The sequence below is a fragment of the Chenopodium album genome, chromosome 17, assembly GCF_948465745.1.
Source record: "Chenopodium album chromosome 17, dcCheAlbu1.1, whole genome shotgun sequence".
Lineage (NCBI taxonomy): Eukaryota > Viridiplantae > Streptophyta > Magnoliopsida > Caryophyllales > Amaranthaceae > Chenopodium > Chenopodium album.
The window spans coordinates 37,737,606-37,755,954 of record NC_137850.1 but is presented as its reverse complement, the minus strand read 5'-3'; the positions used below and the strand labels follow the sequence as shown (position 1 = coordinate 37,755,954).

The 18,349-nt window shown below is 33.6% G+C and overlaps 2 protein-coding genes across 2 annotated transcripts; both read left to right on the top strand.

Moving 5' to 3' along the window:
• The first annotated feature begins 14,507 nt into the window (after nucleotides 1-14,507).
• On the top strand, nucleotides 14,508-16,084 carry LOC145588915 (uncharacterized). The gene is made up of 2 exons (XM_081645504.1): nucleotides 14,508-14,744; nucleotides 15,131-16,084. Exons 1-2 carry the CDS (start codon nucleotides 14,508-14,510, stop codon nucleotides 16,082-16,084), a joined length of 1,191 nt encoding a protein of 396 aa, XP_081501630.1.
• A 925-nt stretch (nucleotides 16,085-17,009) lies between these two features.
• On the top strand, nucleotides 17,010-17,885 carry LOC145588914 (ELF3-like protein 2). The gene has a single exon (XM_081645503.1). The coding sequence runs from the start codon at nucleotides 17,010-17,012 to the stop codon at nucleotides 17,883-17,885; it is 876 nt and encodes a 291-aa protein (XP_081501629.1).
• The last annotated feature ends 464 nt before the right edge of the window (nucleotides 17,886-18,349 follow it).

Below are 18,349 nucleotides of genomic sequence, written 5' to 3'. Positions count from 1 at the left end.
CCCTTCGGTCTCAGCTGTCAATTCGGGTAAATGGGTCGGGTTTGAGTCGGGTTTGTGTGGGTCGGGTCATCTTGGGTCGGGTCAATACGGGTTAATGTCGGGACCTATGCGGGTTGGGTTCGGGTTGGGTCATTCTTGAGTCGGGTCACTTCGGGTCATACATCTTATCGGGTTTGGGTCGGGTTTAGGTCGGGTCAATAACAAGTCGGGTTACATTCGGGTCGGGTCAATAACAGGTCGGGTTACATTCGGGTTTTTACGGGTTTAAACGAGTTAGGGTCTTGTTCGGGTTTGAGTCGGGTTCGGTTCAAGTCAATTATTTACGGGTTATAATCAGGTCGGGTCATTATCGGGTTCGAGTCGGGTTCGGTTCGAGTCAATAATTTGCGGGTTATAATCAAGTCGGGTCATTCTCGGGTTCGAGTCGGGTTCGGTTCAAGTTAATAATTTTTTTTAAAATTTTTTTATAGCTCCAAATCAAATTGCATAATTTAAAAAATATTAAAATAAACAAGTGAATACTAAAATTTGAAAAATATGATCAATAAAAGGATTATAAGTAGTTATATGGAAGTTTATTTGAAGATAAATTAAGAAAAAAAACAAAAAAAATACATTTAGCTGATACAGCCTCAAATACGTTTAAAATACATTGACAGCTTACAGAGTCACAGACTCACAGCTCTATTCTAATACTCTATCACCTCATGTCCTATTGCTTATATAGGAAGTTGAAGATAATTAGGAAAAATAAAATCAATCACAATAGAGATTTCATGGGGGAAAATTTCGTCAATCTCGCCATTAGAGTGCAACCTTCCTTAATATACTAAGATTCAGTGATTTTCCTATGCCTATAAGTCGTACTCTTCAAAGATCCAAAATGTGGAAAACCACAGATCGAATTGCGCCTCTGCTGGGTCGCCTACTCTACCACCTCTCATTGTCGCCTTTTCTCTTCAACAAGGATAAATCACTCCAAATTCCTGGTAATCAATTTATACAATTATATTAGCTATTTAAATTTTCGGATCTAATCATTATAATTGGCTAATTGGTTTTACATATTTTTTTGCTTAATTAACCGGTTTAATGTTTATAAATTGAAGTTAATTTTAACATTTTTAATTTAATCTTCATATATTAATGTTGAATAATTTTTAGATATTTGATTGGGTTGTCTGTATACAATTTTTTGATACAATTTGAAGTTGATTTTTACAATTTGCTTGTGGTTGTTTCTCGCAGATGATTATATATTACCCTTTGATGTAAATCATATTAATATGCTTTTATTTTTTTTTTTTTTTTTTTTTGGTGTTAAAGGAATAAAAAAATCATGACAGGAGAAATGTTTGAATTAGACTACGCAGCTGAAAGAGGTATAGTACATTCTAATTAATTATAAATGACGCATTTTTTAATGATCTTACTCCTAATCTTTGCCTGATTGTTTGGTGTAGCAAGGGACATTGAGCTTGAGCAAGCATCAATTACATGTATGAGTGTTGGAAATGCTACACCTACGCCTGAACCCCATCAATCAATATTTCCAATTGAAGGAAAGCGATCTCCTATTTGGCAGAATTTTGAGGTTAATGGTGAACATGCTGCATGCAAGTTTTGCAAAAGATTAATCCAGAAACTTGCTGGTTCGAATGGTACGTCTAATCTAAAGAGACACCTTGATAAGTGCCAAGAATATAAAGACTCAGATAAGTCTAATGAGTCTCCTGCATCTCCATTTGACCAAAAAAAATACTGTAAGTTACTTGCTAGAGCTATATTGAAGCATGGTTATTCTTTAAGTATTGTTGAACATGAGGGGTTTAGGGAATTGCATACATATTTGAATCCCAAGGTTAGAACTATTTCTAGAAACACAATATTGAAATGGTGCATGAAAGAGCATGATGTGTTAAAGCAATATGTTCGTAATACGCTTAAGGCCTTATCAAGTAAAGTTTCTTTGACCTGTGATGTATGGACATCTTGTACTACTCGTGGTTATTTGTCTCTTACGGCCCATTTTGTGGATAATGACTGGAAATTACAGTCTAAGGTACTGAACTTTAGGCATTTTCTACCTCCCCATACTGGTCATGAAATTTATAATCTGGTTTTTAGTTTGATTAAAGATTGGGGTATTGAAAGAAATGTTTGTAGTATGACTATTGACAATGCAAGTAATATGGATTCTATGGTTGGGAAACTCCAAATTGAATTGGATGCAATGGCTAAATTACCTGTTGATGGCAAATATTTTCATGTTAGATGCTCTGCCCATATTTTAAACTTAATTGTCAAAGAAGGTTTGAAAGTCATTGATGAATCTGTTGCGAAAGTTCGAGAGAATGTGAAGTTTATTGATTCTTCAGAAACTAGACTTAATAAGTTTGAGCGGTGTGTTACTAGTTGTAAGTTAGCTACAGGTGTAAAGCTATGGATGGATGTTCCTACTAGATGGAATTCTACGTTCTTAATGCTTCGTCGAGCTCTTGATCTTGCACCGGCACTGAAAATGTTCAATAGGATAGAGAGCCACTTGGCGCTTACTCCTCATGAATGGGAAACAGTAGAGAAAATGTGTGATTTTCTTGAACCCTTTTATGACATTACTAATTTGTTTTCCGGTTCTGAATATCCCACTTCCAATCTTTATATTGCCAACATTTGTAGAATTGAGTCACTATTAGTGGCTGCTTCTAAAGGGGATGATCCAAAACTCAAAGAAATGGCAGATCTTATGTGTTCCAAGTTTGATAAATATTGGTCCGATTACTCTGTGCTATTATCTTTTGCAGCAATTCTTGATCCTCGGTTTAAGTTGAAATTTTTGAGACATCTTTTCAAGGATTTGTATGAAGCTCACATGGTTGAAACAAAAGTTCAAGAGGTGTATTATGAATTTGTTCAATTGTTTAACCATTACAAGGAGCCTCTTCCTACTTTTTCTTCCCAAGATAGTTCAAATTCAGATGCATATCGTCCACGCAAGACTAGTAGAGTTTATGAGGTAAGATAACAACAAATTTTATCATTATTCTATATGTTAATCACTTTTCTGGGTTATTCTGTTCTGATTTTTTCTTTTTTTCTCTTTTTTTTTTTTTTTTTTTTTGTGATTTCAGAATTTCGTTGCTGATATTGCTAGTAGTGACATGGGTAAATCTGAATTAGAATTATACTTAGAATTGCCTTTAAAACCTTGTAATGCTGATGAGGAATTCGATATTCTGGGTTATTGGAAGGAGCAATCAACAGCTTTCCCAAGTCTTGCTCATATAGCTAAAGATATTCTTGCTATTCCTATTACTACGGTTGCTTCCGAATCTTCTTTTAGCATGGGTGGCAGAATTTTAAACAGATGGAGGAGTTCACTCTTACACAAACATGTCGAAGCTTTGATAACAACTCGAAATTGGCTGTATGGTTATGCTGAATTGGAGAAAGATGGGGTTGAGGTGGAGAATGAGGACGTGGATGATATTTCTGCATAGCCAGATTTGTAAGTTGTATTTGATTTTTTAAAAATGAATGTAATGTTTTTGAATCTTTATAACACTGTTCTTTGCTTATTTTTTTGTAGGTGGATGTCACTCACCCTCATGGGCTCACTGGTTTAAAACCTCAAATAAATTCAACCCTGCTGCTTGCTGCCTGCCTGAGCCTTACTGTCATTTCAGCATGCTAGTTTAAACTCTTTACTTAGTTTGTATTCTACTTTAATTGTAACCACCTTGTTTTGGTGATGATGTACTGCTATCATTTGGTGGTCTAAAATAATTGTAATTGCTATCACTCTTTCTATAATAAAGTGCTGCTTCTAGTACATCATGGCCTATTTTGGTTGATTTTTTTTTCTGTAGTATATTGTTGGATATTTTTCTGTAGTATAATAAAGTGCTCCTATCCCTGTTGGCATACAAAATGGCTAGATCCCCCTGCTGCAGACACCATTAAGGTGAATACAGATGCTCACATGGCTGCTGGAAATGTCATTGGACTGAGTGTGTGTTTACGTGATGAGAATGGTGGTCTGGTGGCTGCTGCGAATATTGTATATAGAGTCTTGGTTGGGTGTGTGTTTTGCTTTACATTGATAAAGTCATTTTGTTTTGGATAACTGGAGCATCTTTCAGTTCTCATCAAAATACCCACAAAATGAGATCTAGTCCTCCTCACGGCAAAGGAGGCACTTAATGTGGTTTATTTCACGCTTGTCTTCTATAGATCATTGTTACATTGTACAAGCTTTTTCTTCTCTTAAGCAGGGATTAATTAGAATTAAATGCATTGTTGGATTGATTTGCTCTTATGCAAACCTGTTACCAAGTCATATGCTTTACCATGTCATATGCTTTTCTATGAGCGACATGAGTTTTAGATAAAAAAAACATAAATTGTTGACTAGTTTATTTTCCTAATTGGTTAATTATAATACGTAGTTTTTACTAATTGGTTAATTTAGTTTCAAACTTTATTTTAAACATTCTCTTGAAGCAATGGTTTTATTTTAGTCTTATATAGGTAGGAAATCATCTTCTTGTTCTACTGTCGAGTTTAAATTCGGGTCGGGTCAATAACAAGTCGGGTTGAATTTGGGTCGGGTCAAGAACAAGTCGAGTTGATTTTGGGTCGGGTTTGTAACAGGTCGGGTTTAAATTCGAGTCGGGTTAGGAACGGGTCGGGTTGACCTCGGGTCGGGTTAGTAACAGGTCGGGTTGAATTCGGGTTTTGATGGGTTAAATCAGGTTTGGGTCATTCTCGGGTTCGAGTCGGGTTCGGTTAAGGTCAATAATTTACGGGTCATATTCGGGTCGGGTCCTATCAAGGTCGGGTCATGGTCGGGTTCGGGTCTCAAATGCTCGGGTCAACTCGGGTCTAGGGTTGGTTTCAGGTCGGGTTAGGTCGGGTTCGGGTCGCCATTTTTTTCGGGTTCAGACGGGTTAGGGTTAGGGTCGGGTTAGGGTCGGTATTTCGGGTCGGGTCAGCTTTTGACAGCTCTAGTCTCACCTATTGTTTTTTTGGGTAACAATAACTAAACAACTAATAATTTTGAAACACAGATATTTTTGGGTTTTTCTAAACTCTGCACCGTAATTGTTGAGTTTCTAAGATATTGCTATACTTTTTCAAAATTATAAGATGTGTCATCCCACAAATTCTTAGCTGCAACAACTCTATATATGAACATATAGTACTTTAAAGATGAACATACGTTTTTTTCTTCTTCTTTATATTTACCTCTTTATCTCTTTTTCTTCCTTACCTCCATTAATTTTATCTCCATGTTTTCTTCTCCCTTCTTTATATTTACCTCTCTCCCTCTTCTTCTTCCTTACCTCCATTAATTTTCTCTCTCCTCTTTTTTTTTCCTTATAAGTAAATTTTCTTTCTTACCTTACTTTCTTTCAATCTTTCAACTTATTTATCCTCCTATTTTGAATCTGCTCCACTTCCTCACCATTGTAGCATTCTCCATCATCTTCATCGCGACCGTCGTCATTTTTTTTTCCTCTGTTTGCTACAATATTATGGATTTGGTTGTTATTCAAAATAGATCATTATGCAGGTTAGTTTTTGTGTTGTTGATTATTTTTAATTAGTTTTAACTAGGTTAGATTTGGGCTAAATTTGTAATTGATTTTTCTGATTTTATAATTGGTGAATTTCAATTGACTTTTTGATGAATCTAGTGAATAGACTATTTCAACTGAATTTTTGTATGAATATTAATTTAATTAATGAGTTTTTGTGATGAAATAATAAATTGTCGTATCTTTAATTTGTTTGTTATAATGAATTTTGTTTTTTTTTTTAATTGAGTTGCTAATAATTGTGTATAATTTTTGGAAAAAAAATGAACACTGTGTACTTTAAAATTGAACATTTAATACAAATTGAACATTTAGTACACTAAAAATGAACATTTAGTACATAAAAACTGAACATATTTTAATGATTCATTTATCTTTATTTCCCATTAATAATTATATATAATGAATTTGAATTTATATGAATATAGGAAAATCATGTTCATTTTTAATACACTAAGGGGCCATTTGGTTGGGGTTAATAATCAAAGGGAAATGGAATGAAAATGTTTCATTCCCTTTGTTGTTGTTTGTTTGTCAATTTTTTCATTCCCATTACCTTTTTTTATTTTTGAGTTTACCCAAAATCAGTCCACATTGATTCCCCACCCCCAGACTTTTCCATTCCCTTTCCTAGGCCACCACTACACCACCATCAACTAGTTACCCCCACCGCCCAGCCACCTTGCCGGAACTCGCAGCAGCTCCCTATCCCTCGCCGGAATTCGCGCGGCTTCCCCACTTCTTGCCAGAATTCGCCGCGGCTTCCCAAATCCTCACCGGAATTCGCCGCAGCTTCCCAAATCCTCGACGAAATTCACCGCAGCTTCCCCACTCCTCGCCGAGACTCACAGAAGCCACCAATTCGCAGCTCACAGCCCACCAATTCACCTTCAGCCACCCAAACCAACCCAACAGAACACCAATTTCAGCAAAACCCGCAACATCCAATTCAACCCCTGCACCAATCTCCAACAACCCAGCAACCCCTCGCTACCTCTCATTCACTGCAGCTTCCCCACTTCTCGAAACTTGGTGGCTAGGGGAAGGAACGACCGGCGATTTTAGAGGGAGGAGATCCTTTTCTAGGGTTTAGTGTGGGCGGGGGAAAGTTTTGTGGGGCGGCCAGGGGTGGGGGAGGTTTGACGACGGACGACGAGGGGTGGTGGAGGTCTGACGACAGGCGGTGAGGGATGGGGGAGGTCGTGGCTTGGCGGTGGAATGGCTAAAGAAGTGGGAAAGATGGGTTGTTGGGTGGTGATGGTGATTCCTTTGTTTTTGTAAGCCAAACAACATACCATTCGGAAAAGGTTTCATTCCATTCTCTTTCATTCCCTTTGTTCATTCCATTCCGATTATCCCGTGCGAACCAAATGGCCCCTAAATGTTCATAAATTATTTTCACGTGTTTATTTTTTTATACAAAATTTTCATATATATTTTAAAAATATATTTATATATTTTTGTAAAATGTTCATTTTATTTGGTGTGCTCCAACTATTCTATTATTGTATGATAAATGTTCATTTTTAATACGCTAATGTTCATAATTATTTTTGACATGTTCATTTTTTATTAATAAATGTTTTTTTTTACGTGTTCATAATTATTTTTACACTAAATGTTCATTTATAAGGTTGTGGCCCGCAATTTTATGATTATCATGTTTATTTTTAATATTGAATTATCGTTTTTTTAACATGTTCACTATTTAACTACTGAATGTTCGTTTTTTAATGTGTTCATTTTTATTACTGAATGTTCATTTATTTTTACGTGTTCATAATTTTTTTACTACATGTTCATTTTACAGGCAGTGGTGTAGCTATTCTAGTTGCACTAGAGTGCAGCTAAGACCTATTGGTGTCATCCAACTTAAGATGTTTATTTAATCGTACCCTCTGACATTAACCCATCTTGAGAAATTGTGTTAACTGTTAATTATCCCGCTTTGGAGAAAATTTTCACGCCCAAATTGGATTACATTTTATATAAGGGAATTAAAATTAAGCATTTTTTCCACATTTTCTGACATATCTTTTCTTCTTTCTTCTAAAAGCAATTATTGATATTTCAAGCACTTGGTGTAATTTTTCTTCTTTTTTCTCATCTGCTTTTTATTACTTTCTATGTTTTTGAAATTACTAATGTTGAGTTAACATCAGAGGATACGGTTGATCAAACAATATAAGTTGGAGGGCACAACTTGTAATTTTAAAAAAGTATGGGCACACCTTAGAAACCCAAGAACCTCGAAGGAACAACTTAGAAAAATCCAATAATTTTTTAAGGGTAATGACATATATAGCCTAAAGGATATGTATAAGCATTAAATATACTTCTTAAAATGGAATTAAATTGAGAATTTATGACAAAATCACGCGCAAATCGGTGTGATTAATGTTAATCTATCCTTAATATTTACTCAATATTGCCTCCATTTTCAAAAGAACGTCACGTGTTGTGGTTTTATATGGATAAATGTCATAAAAAAAAAAAGATAGTGAAAAGCAATAATTAAATGTCTAATTTATTTATTAAGTATTAGCTTTAAATTAACTTTGAAAATTGAAATATTTGCATTGAAAGTGGGTAAATATTTACCTAATAGGAATAGTTTTATTACTTGTATTGACAATATGCAAATATTTTGATAAATCGTGAAATGTACAAAATAAGTAAGGGCCTGTTCTCATACGATTATTTTCAGTTCAGTTCAATTCTATTCAGTTAAGCTCTAATAAGTTCAGTTCAGTTCAGCTCTAATAAGTTCAGTTCAGTTCAGTTCATTTCAGCTCTTAATTTCCTTCTCTTATAAAATATTCAGTTCAGTTCAGCTCTAATAAGTTCAGCTCAATTCAGTTCAACTCTAATAAGTTCAGTTCAGCTCATTTCAGTAAATGAGAACATGCCCTAAGTGTTTTAATCTAGGAAATAATTAAAATGTAACCATGAAAAGGGAATGTCTAAACTCTTAAGTGACAAATGTAACCCTTTTTCGGAAATGGAGAGAATAATTAACAAAAAGGCCAAGAATCCATCAATATACATACAGGGAGAATTATCTGTTGGAGTATGTGATCTTCTTAGGGCCTGTTCACATTTATTGAACTGATTGGAGCTGAACTGAACTGAACTGAATAGAGCTGAAATGAATATTTTATGAGTGAAGGAAATTAGGAGCTGAACTGAACTGAATTGGACTGAACTGACTGGAGTTGAACTGAACTGAAATTAAGCTGAAGTGAACATGCCCTTTATATTGTTTAACTTTAAATGACACTAGCCTAACAAGATACTAAGGTGCAATAAGCCTCTCCCTCTTCTCTCTTTTCTCTCTCCTCTCTTTTTTAGGGTTTTAATTTTCTTGGTCTTATAGAGTTTAACTCTAAACATAACCCTTTTTCTTTGATTTAATTCACTTTTTTGTTACTCCCTCCATTTCATAATGTTAGTCCCATTTACAATCTTTTAACTCTTAAAAATTGGAGGGAATGTTCTAAATTTCTCTCAATATATAATAACAAACATAGTCATATGAGATAATAACATCTAATTTTATTGTCTCGATGAGTACTTTATAACATCTAATTTATAAAATTTCTGCAAGTATGAGATTAAAGATATTTGCAATCAAAGATTTGCATTGATATGTAAAAATGGGACTAACATTACGAAACAGAGAGAGTGTTTGTTTTGTTTTGTTTTTATTTTGTTCTCTCTGTTTATGAGAGTTTGTCCCAATTTTATTAGGTTTTTTTTTTCCAAATTTCTGGGATTTTGATTCTCATCCATGGATGAGAATTTTATTTTTAGGGTTTTAATAATAATTGAGAAGTTGATTTGGATTCATATGGGTTTAGGGTTTGTCATCAATTCTACGATCAAAACATCAGCGCAAATTGCGAAGGTCTCTACTTGGAAAGATGCATAGAAATCGAAAATCACAGCTCGCGTCAAGTTTGAAGCGGTGGAGTGTAAGCTATGCCCGATATGCAAAATAGTTAAGATTTTGATTGTAAAAAGTTATGCTATTTTCTCTAGATTTGTGGTTTACAAATATTTATTATTATTGTAGATGCCGTATGGCTATTTATTAATGATAATATTCTTTTTTCTGTTAAAAAAAAAAAAAAACTAAGGGTTTGTTTGACATCGTTTCTTGTTTTCAGTTTTCTTTATTCTGAAAACTAAAAACCGAAAACATGAAACAAGAAAAAGGTGGTTCCACTTTTCAGTTGTCAGTTTTATATGACATACATTATATAGTTATGAAAAATAAAAAAACCAAAAAACTGAAAAAGTACAGCAATGCCAAATGAACTCTAAGGTATTAGACTTCCATCCCTTTTTTACTTGTTAACAAGAGTTTGAAATTATGTGGTAGCAATTTATTATAATGTATAATTTTGTTCAAACCACAATTTGAAATCATGTGGAAGCAATTTATAATATTCTTTGAAGAGATATCATTTAGAAAATAATTGATAATCTAGCTAGCATCTTTTTTTTTTTTTTTAAATTGGAAAAGTACACGATACTAGTAATCTCCCTATCTTAGGGAAGACTACTAGAATCTAAAAGCCTCCCTATCTCAGGGAAAGAGTACTAGACGAAAGATAAAAGAAAAATACAGAAAAAAAAAATAAAAATAAAGACCTATGCTAAAAAACAAGCTTCTTGGAGAAGCAAAACAAATCTTCTCTAATATGCTAAAACGTATAGCTTCTCTAAAGCAAACAAGTAATTAACCAAACAAACCAACGAGAAACAAGAAGCGGTGAGGCGAGTGTTGATCTCAACTACGATATGGCGTTGAAACACTAGATTGTCGACGAGGATGATCAAGAGCATTGGCAACTAGAAGCGGACGTGCAAGCAGCTAGTGGAGAAGAAAACAAGGCTGAAAACACCAAGCTTAAAAAATGCTAGAAGAAACTACAAACAACAATTGAAAGGAAGCAGAAAAGAAAACCCATCCCACCCCCAAAAACTACAATTTGACAAAGATGAGAAAAATCTCACATCAAAGGACAAGCTATCAAACTTAAAAAACAATACCATGAGATAAAACTCATCAAAGGCTGTAAAGAAAACAAGAACGCTTAAAATCGGAAGATGAAATATCAAAAATTAAAATCACAGTTAGATCAAAACTCAAATTCACAACGCCAAGCTAAACAAATTAAAATTAGCAGGAGAAAAATACTTTCTCCGTTACGTATTATCTGCAACAAAATGGGTTGCACATTTCCCAAGAAGAAACTTTTAAGGGAGATTAATTACGGAAAGCTCAAATAATTAAGGTCATAAAAGAACACCAACACCAGTACACCACCACCAGAAACCACTAGACTTGCAACCACCAAAAACCACCCAAATCCATAACCACCCAAAAACCACCTAGACCCACAACCACCAAAACCGACCAGACCCACAACCACCCACAGACCCGAAACCACCCAGACCTGCACTGCCAGACCCATAACCACCCAAAATCGACCAGACCTATAACCAACCAGAATCGACCAACGCAACCACCAAACCCGCAACCTCAAAACCTCGGCCCTCCCCTCTTCCACCCAGTCAACCACCAACCACCCACCGTCTCCCCAATCACCAAAATCCACAACCACTTACTCACCTTCCCCTCTGCTCGAAGTCCACAACCACCCACCTTCCCATATGCTCGAAGTCCATAACCACCCACCTCCCTCCCCTCTTCTCGAAATCACCACCAACCACCCTAAAATATGAAGAAAAAAAGCTTAATTTGGAAAGTATTACCTCCTCATCGCTAATTTGGGGTTTATTTGGTCAAATTTGACCATGAAAACTCTAGATCTAAAGTTTTCATGGTTATATTTGACCATAAAAGCCTCAACTTTAAGCTTTAATGGAAGAGGAAGTGACGGCGACCCGATCTTGTGGTGGGGGTGGTGTGGTGGTTGTGAAAGAAGAGAGAGAAGATTGATGGTGAGGGTGGCTTGAAAGAGAGGAGAGAGAAAATAGGATGGTGGTTGTTAGAGAAAAGAGAGTGGAGGTGGGGGTGGGGGTGGCTTGAGAGAGAGGAGAGAGAAAGTATGGTGGTGTGGGTGGTGGATCTGGTTTTGAGGGAGGAGAGAGATTGAGTGTTAGTGCTATTATTGATGGTTAATTAAGTTAGGTTAATAACTTAATAACATGTAGTTAATGTGTTAATTGGAAGAAAACAAGGGTCTTTTAGTAAATTTGCTCAAAAAAATTTACTGTATAAGGAAACTTTTTTTTTGTTGCACATAACTTGTAACATCCCAAAATGACAAATGTTGCACATAATACGTAACGGAGGAAGCAAATCATAATTTGGGGAAGGAAAACCCCAATTAAACAAATTCAAACACTAATAAAACAAATTCAAAAATAATTATCCAACAAAGAATACATCTTTCAATCAAGGCCTATAAAGGCATATTCAAAAAGCATCAACAGATGCATGGCCATAGAAGCAAGGATTTCCTTGCTTGAATTTCAGATTAAGGACATCAATCAAAGATACAATATAAAGAATCACGCAAAAAAGATCGAAGAATAGAGTCAAGACAAACCGAATCTAGTATAGATACTGCTTGAGAGGGAAAAACAGAAAGGAATAGCAGTAAAATTACAGAGGTAACGGCTGAGAGGAAGCAGAGAAAACTCCTCTAGAGAGCTTCTCTCTCTAACTTTTTCTCTCTAGAGTTGAGAGAATTTTTAATAACATTTTTGCACTGTGTATAAGTATAGAATGATATAAAGTATACTTACGCAACCTTCATTAGTTAGATAGGGTAATTTAAATATAAATAGATTGAATATCCATTCGAATATGAAGATATTTTTTTTTTTAAATCTTGATTATATCATACATGTAAAAATAATGCATGTATAACGACATATGGGTGTATAAAGTGCGTAATTTTCATTATATTTTTTAAAGATAAGGAACATATCATTAGGAAGTCCTATTGGGAAAAAAATCCTAATGTATAAGTATAAAGCACAGTGAATAGGTTACATCTATTACAAATTAAACAAAATGACTTATATTAGTGATCTAGTAGTCTAATGCGCGATTTGCCTCTCGGTAAAAAATATGTTGATTACTACAACTATGAAACTGCGCAAGTGAGGAAAGACCAAGTATCTTCAATAATATGCTCGATCTGCCAAGGGCTTGCTTAAATACCTTTTATCGAGTTCACTAATAAGTTATCACCTTTAATTTGAATGTTCCGAATGCCACATTAAAAGAGCCCATTAGAGTCCTCTATGAAGAGTTGTATAAAGTGCTAGTTTCTAATTAATTATTTTAAGGGTTTATGAAGAATTGTGAACTGTATAAAGTGCTAGTTTCTAATTAACTATTTGTGACTTGGATTGGGGTTGTTCATTGGTCCAAAATCGAATTGGACCAAAGACTAAAATTTTAAAATTATGTTCAAGAATGAAAATCGGACCAATTTTGCTCGGACCAGAAAAATCGATCCAAAACCCTAACCAGATGGTATGGACCAATTTCAATTATTTTCTATATTTAATTGTAGTTTTTATTTTATGATGAAAAAAAGAAAAAACAAATATAAGAAAAATGATTATTTAATGCTTATTGTGAATGTCTAAAATGAAATAACTTAAAATGTAAAATGAAGTATCTACAATGAAATAACTTAAAATGTAAATATAAGGAAAAAAATAAAATGTACGTTGTATGGCACCAAGTAATTTAATCTCCCTTGTTACACATACATAAAAATAAAAATCAATTTTATTTCTTTTTTTAAACATGCATTATTTAAGAATTATAAAACAAAAATATAGGTTATTTTGAGTACTTGATACGGAAGAACAAAAAAAAACTAAGAACCATTTTCTTCGGAGTCAAAGCTTTTTTATAAGGCCAGGGTACTTTTAACAAACATGAACAATATTAACTCCTAAATCTTAGTGGTTTATTTCTTATACTTCGTACTTTTTTTTTGACAACCTTATACTTCGTACTTAAATCAAATAATACTCACAGATAAATTAAAATTAAAAACCTTTTTTTTTTTACGATAACATAGGCCTAAATCTTGGTCCCTATAAAAAAGGGGTGGCAACAAAATAAATCTTAAATAATTTGAAAGAAAAATTAATTGCGAAAAATAATATTTCTGTTCATGCAAGTGGTACAACCGTTGTACATATCATTAGAACACTTGAGAATGAAGAAAATTAGTAAAGCCACACAATAAGCGCGATCTTAAACTTACATGATTTTCTGTTATTAAAATAGGTATATATTACAACTAACTAATACATATTTCACCACACATTTTCTCAAATAGAAATTTTCTTCTCTAAACTAATTTTAAGCCTAAACTATAGTGAGAAAACTGTACTAGTCTCTCCACTTGGGTCTTACAATCCGTACACTTTCACTATCCTTTGACAATATAAATATATTAGTTGTTTCTTTTTATTATTATTGTTATTATATATCTCAAACTAAATTTTCCCCAGTTAATTTTTTTTATTTTTTGTCTCGATCTCAATCATTTTTTATCTACATTTACATTTTGAAATACATAAGATTTCTGGGATATTGATTGAATTTGGCTTTTGGTTTGTTAGACATTTATATGTCTTTTACAAAATCCCTTTTTTTGTACAGAAGACTCTTATTTTTAGGGTTGAAAGGTGCCATTTTTGTGACCGTCCTGTGGGAATTTTCCATATCTTCGTGTCTAATAATTAAGTTGAGATCGAGGTTAAGATTGAGAAAAGTTGGTATACAAAGCTAAAGATTTGTCTATTGTTTTTCCTCACTCTACTTCGAGTGAGGTGATTGTTTGAATTGTTTATTCAAGGAGCAAGTACTGAAAGTAAGTTGTTCAATAACAAGTTATAATGGAAACGGAGAGGCTAATAAGAGCAAAACCCGAGGGTAATATCACAGGACCTTTGTTTCCAAGGATTCATGTAGATGATATCAAAAGAATAGGGCCGAGGGCACCTCCTAGAAACAAAATGGCTCTTTACGAACAACTATCGATTCCTTCTCAAAGGTTTAGCAATACACCAGCATTGACATTACCTCCTCCGCCTGTTCATAGTCGGATGCTAAGGAATATGTTGTCAAGCAAAGTGAGTTCATTTGTTCATTTAAATTAACATTATTATGATTCGATTTTAGTAATTGTTGTATTATTTGAGTAATTATTTATGTGTCTTGGCTTTTTATAATATTATATCATGTTCTAGTTATACATAGTTAATTTTGCATGTCAATTAATTTATATAGTTATACATTATATTTAATTTTGCATGAATGGTAAGTTTATTTGTCCATAAACATGTATAACCCTAGAACAATTTGCATGTATCAAGTGATATGGATGTATCTAAGTAAAAATATATACGAGTCCTAGTTGTAAGATTGTATGTATTATATCATTATGAAATTTCATCGACCTAACCTGTCTAACTAATATAATGATGTAACAAATCATTTTTTATATGATGGATTACAGGTTGGTGCCAAAAGAGAATTGTTTTCTATTGGCAAAAAATCTCATGCCCCAAATCATTCAAATGGAAAGCAAAATTCACGTTCTTATGAAGAAATTTCAGGTAATACAAATGGAAATCCCCTTAAGAGATCAATGAATGAAGAATGTCAATTGTCGAGAGTACCAATTAGGTTTCTTGAGCCAAACAACCCTTCACAATCTAAATATCCTTATGTACATACTGTTGATTCCGATTGTAGATTACCTTCCATTGTCCATCCACGATTGAGTTTGAGCTCTAATAAAAATCAATATGGTTCAAAAGGTAAACATTTGGTCGATGCAAGTTGTTCCTTAGAGCTACAAACAACTAGTGCAAAGAAGGTAAATATGTATTCAAATGAAGATGACTCAAAGGTGGTTGAGGTAAGACACAAAAACAATAAGACACTACATAGTTTGCCTCAAGGTAATGATGAGCATGATGGAAAATTAGGAAATCAAATTTTACAAATCAGTGATAATACATTACCAAAAATTTCTTTAACGCCCTTGATCAAAGAAGAAAAAAATGAGTCATCGGATCATAAATCTACTAGTGAGTTAGATCAAATCGACATCAACGAAGATCGAAATAATGTGGGTATGATATCCAATGAAGTAGATAAAGTATGCATGGGTGTAACTATTGAAGAGCCAAGAATCACAATAGCTAACAATACTTCAATATTAAAAAGTGAATCATGTAATGAATCTCACATTACAGATGTTCATTGTCAAACTCTTAGTGTTAGAGATGGTCATCAAAGCGAAGAAAAGCAAAACAGGAATTGTATGGTCGATTTTGAACATGGTGATGATTCACACACTTCAGTAAAGGAATGTGCATCGCGTGGATTCATATCCCCAGGTCTTGTTGTACAGATGATAGGTCAGAATCATTTTTGGAAAGCAAGGAAAGAGATTATTGAGTAAGTTTACATTCCTTTCATTTTAAAATATATTGTATATTTTGAATTTACTTTTGATAAAGTTGGTGGGCTTTTAGTATTTGTGATCAAAATAATTTGTTGGATGATGGTTATAATTTAAAGGAACAAGAGAGCTCTCTAACACAAATAGAAAATTGACCTTTATTATTTAATATTGTTTTTCGCTTCATACTAACACAATACATGTATTTATAGTGGAATATGTCGATTTTTTGCTCTAGCAAATCATACTGGTAGCTTGTTCTAGATTTTTCTCTATTCTAGATTTTTAAACAATCTTTCCATACACCACTATTAATACTAGATTATTCTATTTTATTTTGAATAATCTAGATTATCATATTTCAACAATTCTATTACCATGAGTATTGGACTTAAGGATGCAATATATTCAATAATAGGGTTTAAAGGTGGCATGTTGAATATCGAGCACTTATATATAAATCAAATTACTACAAGTCTTTTAATAATTAACTAGAACTTAGATAGTACAACATGCCAATAAGACAAACTTCTCAAAAATATCTTGAAATAAATAGTTGATCTTAGATCAATCGGAGTTTGTGTGGATTGGAGAAATAAATTACGTCTAGCTAAATATTGAGGAATTTATTAAGATGAAGTAATTCTAAAATATGGTATATATCGAAGGGAGGTATTTGTACAATTTATTTAAAATGGCGCTGATATCATGTTAATCTTTTTTTTTTTTTTTTTTTTTTTTTTTTTTTTTTTTTTTTTTGTAGTCAACAAAGAATTTTCTCCAAGCAATTGTTCGAATTGCATAGGATCGTGAAGGTAATCTAGCTCATAGTGATTGTATTTTTTATATTCAATTCTTATATTATTTCATGAAGAAGATTATTATGTCATATATAATCCATCTTATAATTCAATAGGTGCAAAAGATGTTGGCTAATTGCAGAAATTTGCAAAAGAAAGAGCCTTTATCATTGGGTAATTCACTTGTTGAACCTACTTTGAAGAAATTGATACCCAAATCCATTCAAGAGGCACCATCATGGCACGACAAATCGAGAAATGAAGTATCGAAGATCAAAGTTGTTGTTGACAATGCAGTCGAAAATCTACCCCTTCCTCCCCTAAGCTCCGATATAACAAGCTTGGCTACAAATTTTGGTAAACACACAAATACTAATTTGTCAATGTGGTGTCTTCCACCGCCAGGAAACCAATGGTTACTTCCAATGATATCTCCTTCGGAAGGACTCGCGTACAAGCCCTACCTGAATCCTCCTCCTCCTCCCGGAGGTTTATTTCCAACTCTTTCTAACGGTTTTAGGCCTACAAACCCTACTACCACCTTAGGGAACGAGGCATTTATGAACTCGCAAATTGGAGTTCACGGTGTTACTCCTAGTCCTATGGATCCGTCATACTTTGCACCATATGGTATGTCTATTATTAACCCATTCGCGTCCACACCAACATTTAAGCAAATGAGCTTCTACGATGTACATTCGAGCTCATGTACAAGTAATGGTACTAGAAATGTGGGTGAAGCAAATGAGAATGAAAAGCTCGAAAATATAGAAATTAGTCCTAATAAGAAGATCAAAACTTCTAAGGGTGCACTTCCTTTATTTCCTACTACAGTAACTACACCTTCAACAGTAGATATTGGACAACCTATAAAGAATTGTAGTAATGAGCACAAGACCAAGGTGATTAAGGTTATACCGCGTAATAATCCTAAATTAGCAAGTGAATCAGTTGCTAATATAATCAAATTAATACAAGAAGAACGTAAAGCAATGGTGTGATTAGCTAAGTATACTGAGGAGACACGAAAGAAAGGAAAAAAAAAATACTTAATTAGACTGAGGAAAATATACTGAAAAATATTGAGAAACTTTTGTTAGTTAGTTTCAGCAAAAATTATTCATTCTTTGGCAAGTGTAAAAAAATACAATTGATTTTTTTAAGATGAAAGGTGAGCTTGATACAAAGGTTTTGAGCTCACGAATAAGAAAATTAGAGTTCAAGATTTTATTTGTGAATTTATTGATGTATTATTTCTCAAAATTTGATTATTGATTATCTTTTATATCATTGTAATAAGTTGATGGGTTTTTGGTTTTTGATTATTTGAAAGAATTGAAGTTGGACTATATTATGAGCGGTTTATTTATTTATTTATTTTTTGATAGAAAACATATTACCTCATTTGGGTGAAAGCCCTATACTTATCCAGGGTGCTTAAGTTTGTCAATTCAAGCCAAAACAA

Excerpts from the sequence above, each read along its gene's own strand:
- LOC145588915 (XM_081645504.1), top strand. The coding sequence starts at position 14,508 with ATGGAAACGGAGAGGCTAATAAGAGCAAAACCCGAGGGTAATATCACA. Across the intron at positions 14,745-15,130 it reads GGAATATGTTGTCAAGCAAA|GTTGGTGCCAAAAGAGAATT; the intron begins GTGAGTTCATTT and ends GATGGATTACAG.
- LOC145588914 (XM_081645503.1), top strand. The coding sequence starts at position 17,010 with ATGTTGGCTAATTGCAGAAATTTGCAAAAGAAAGAGCCTTTATCATTG.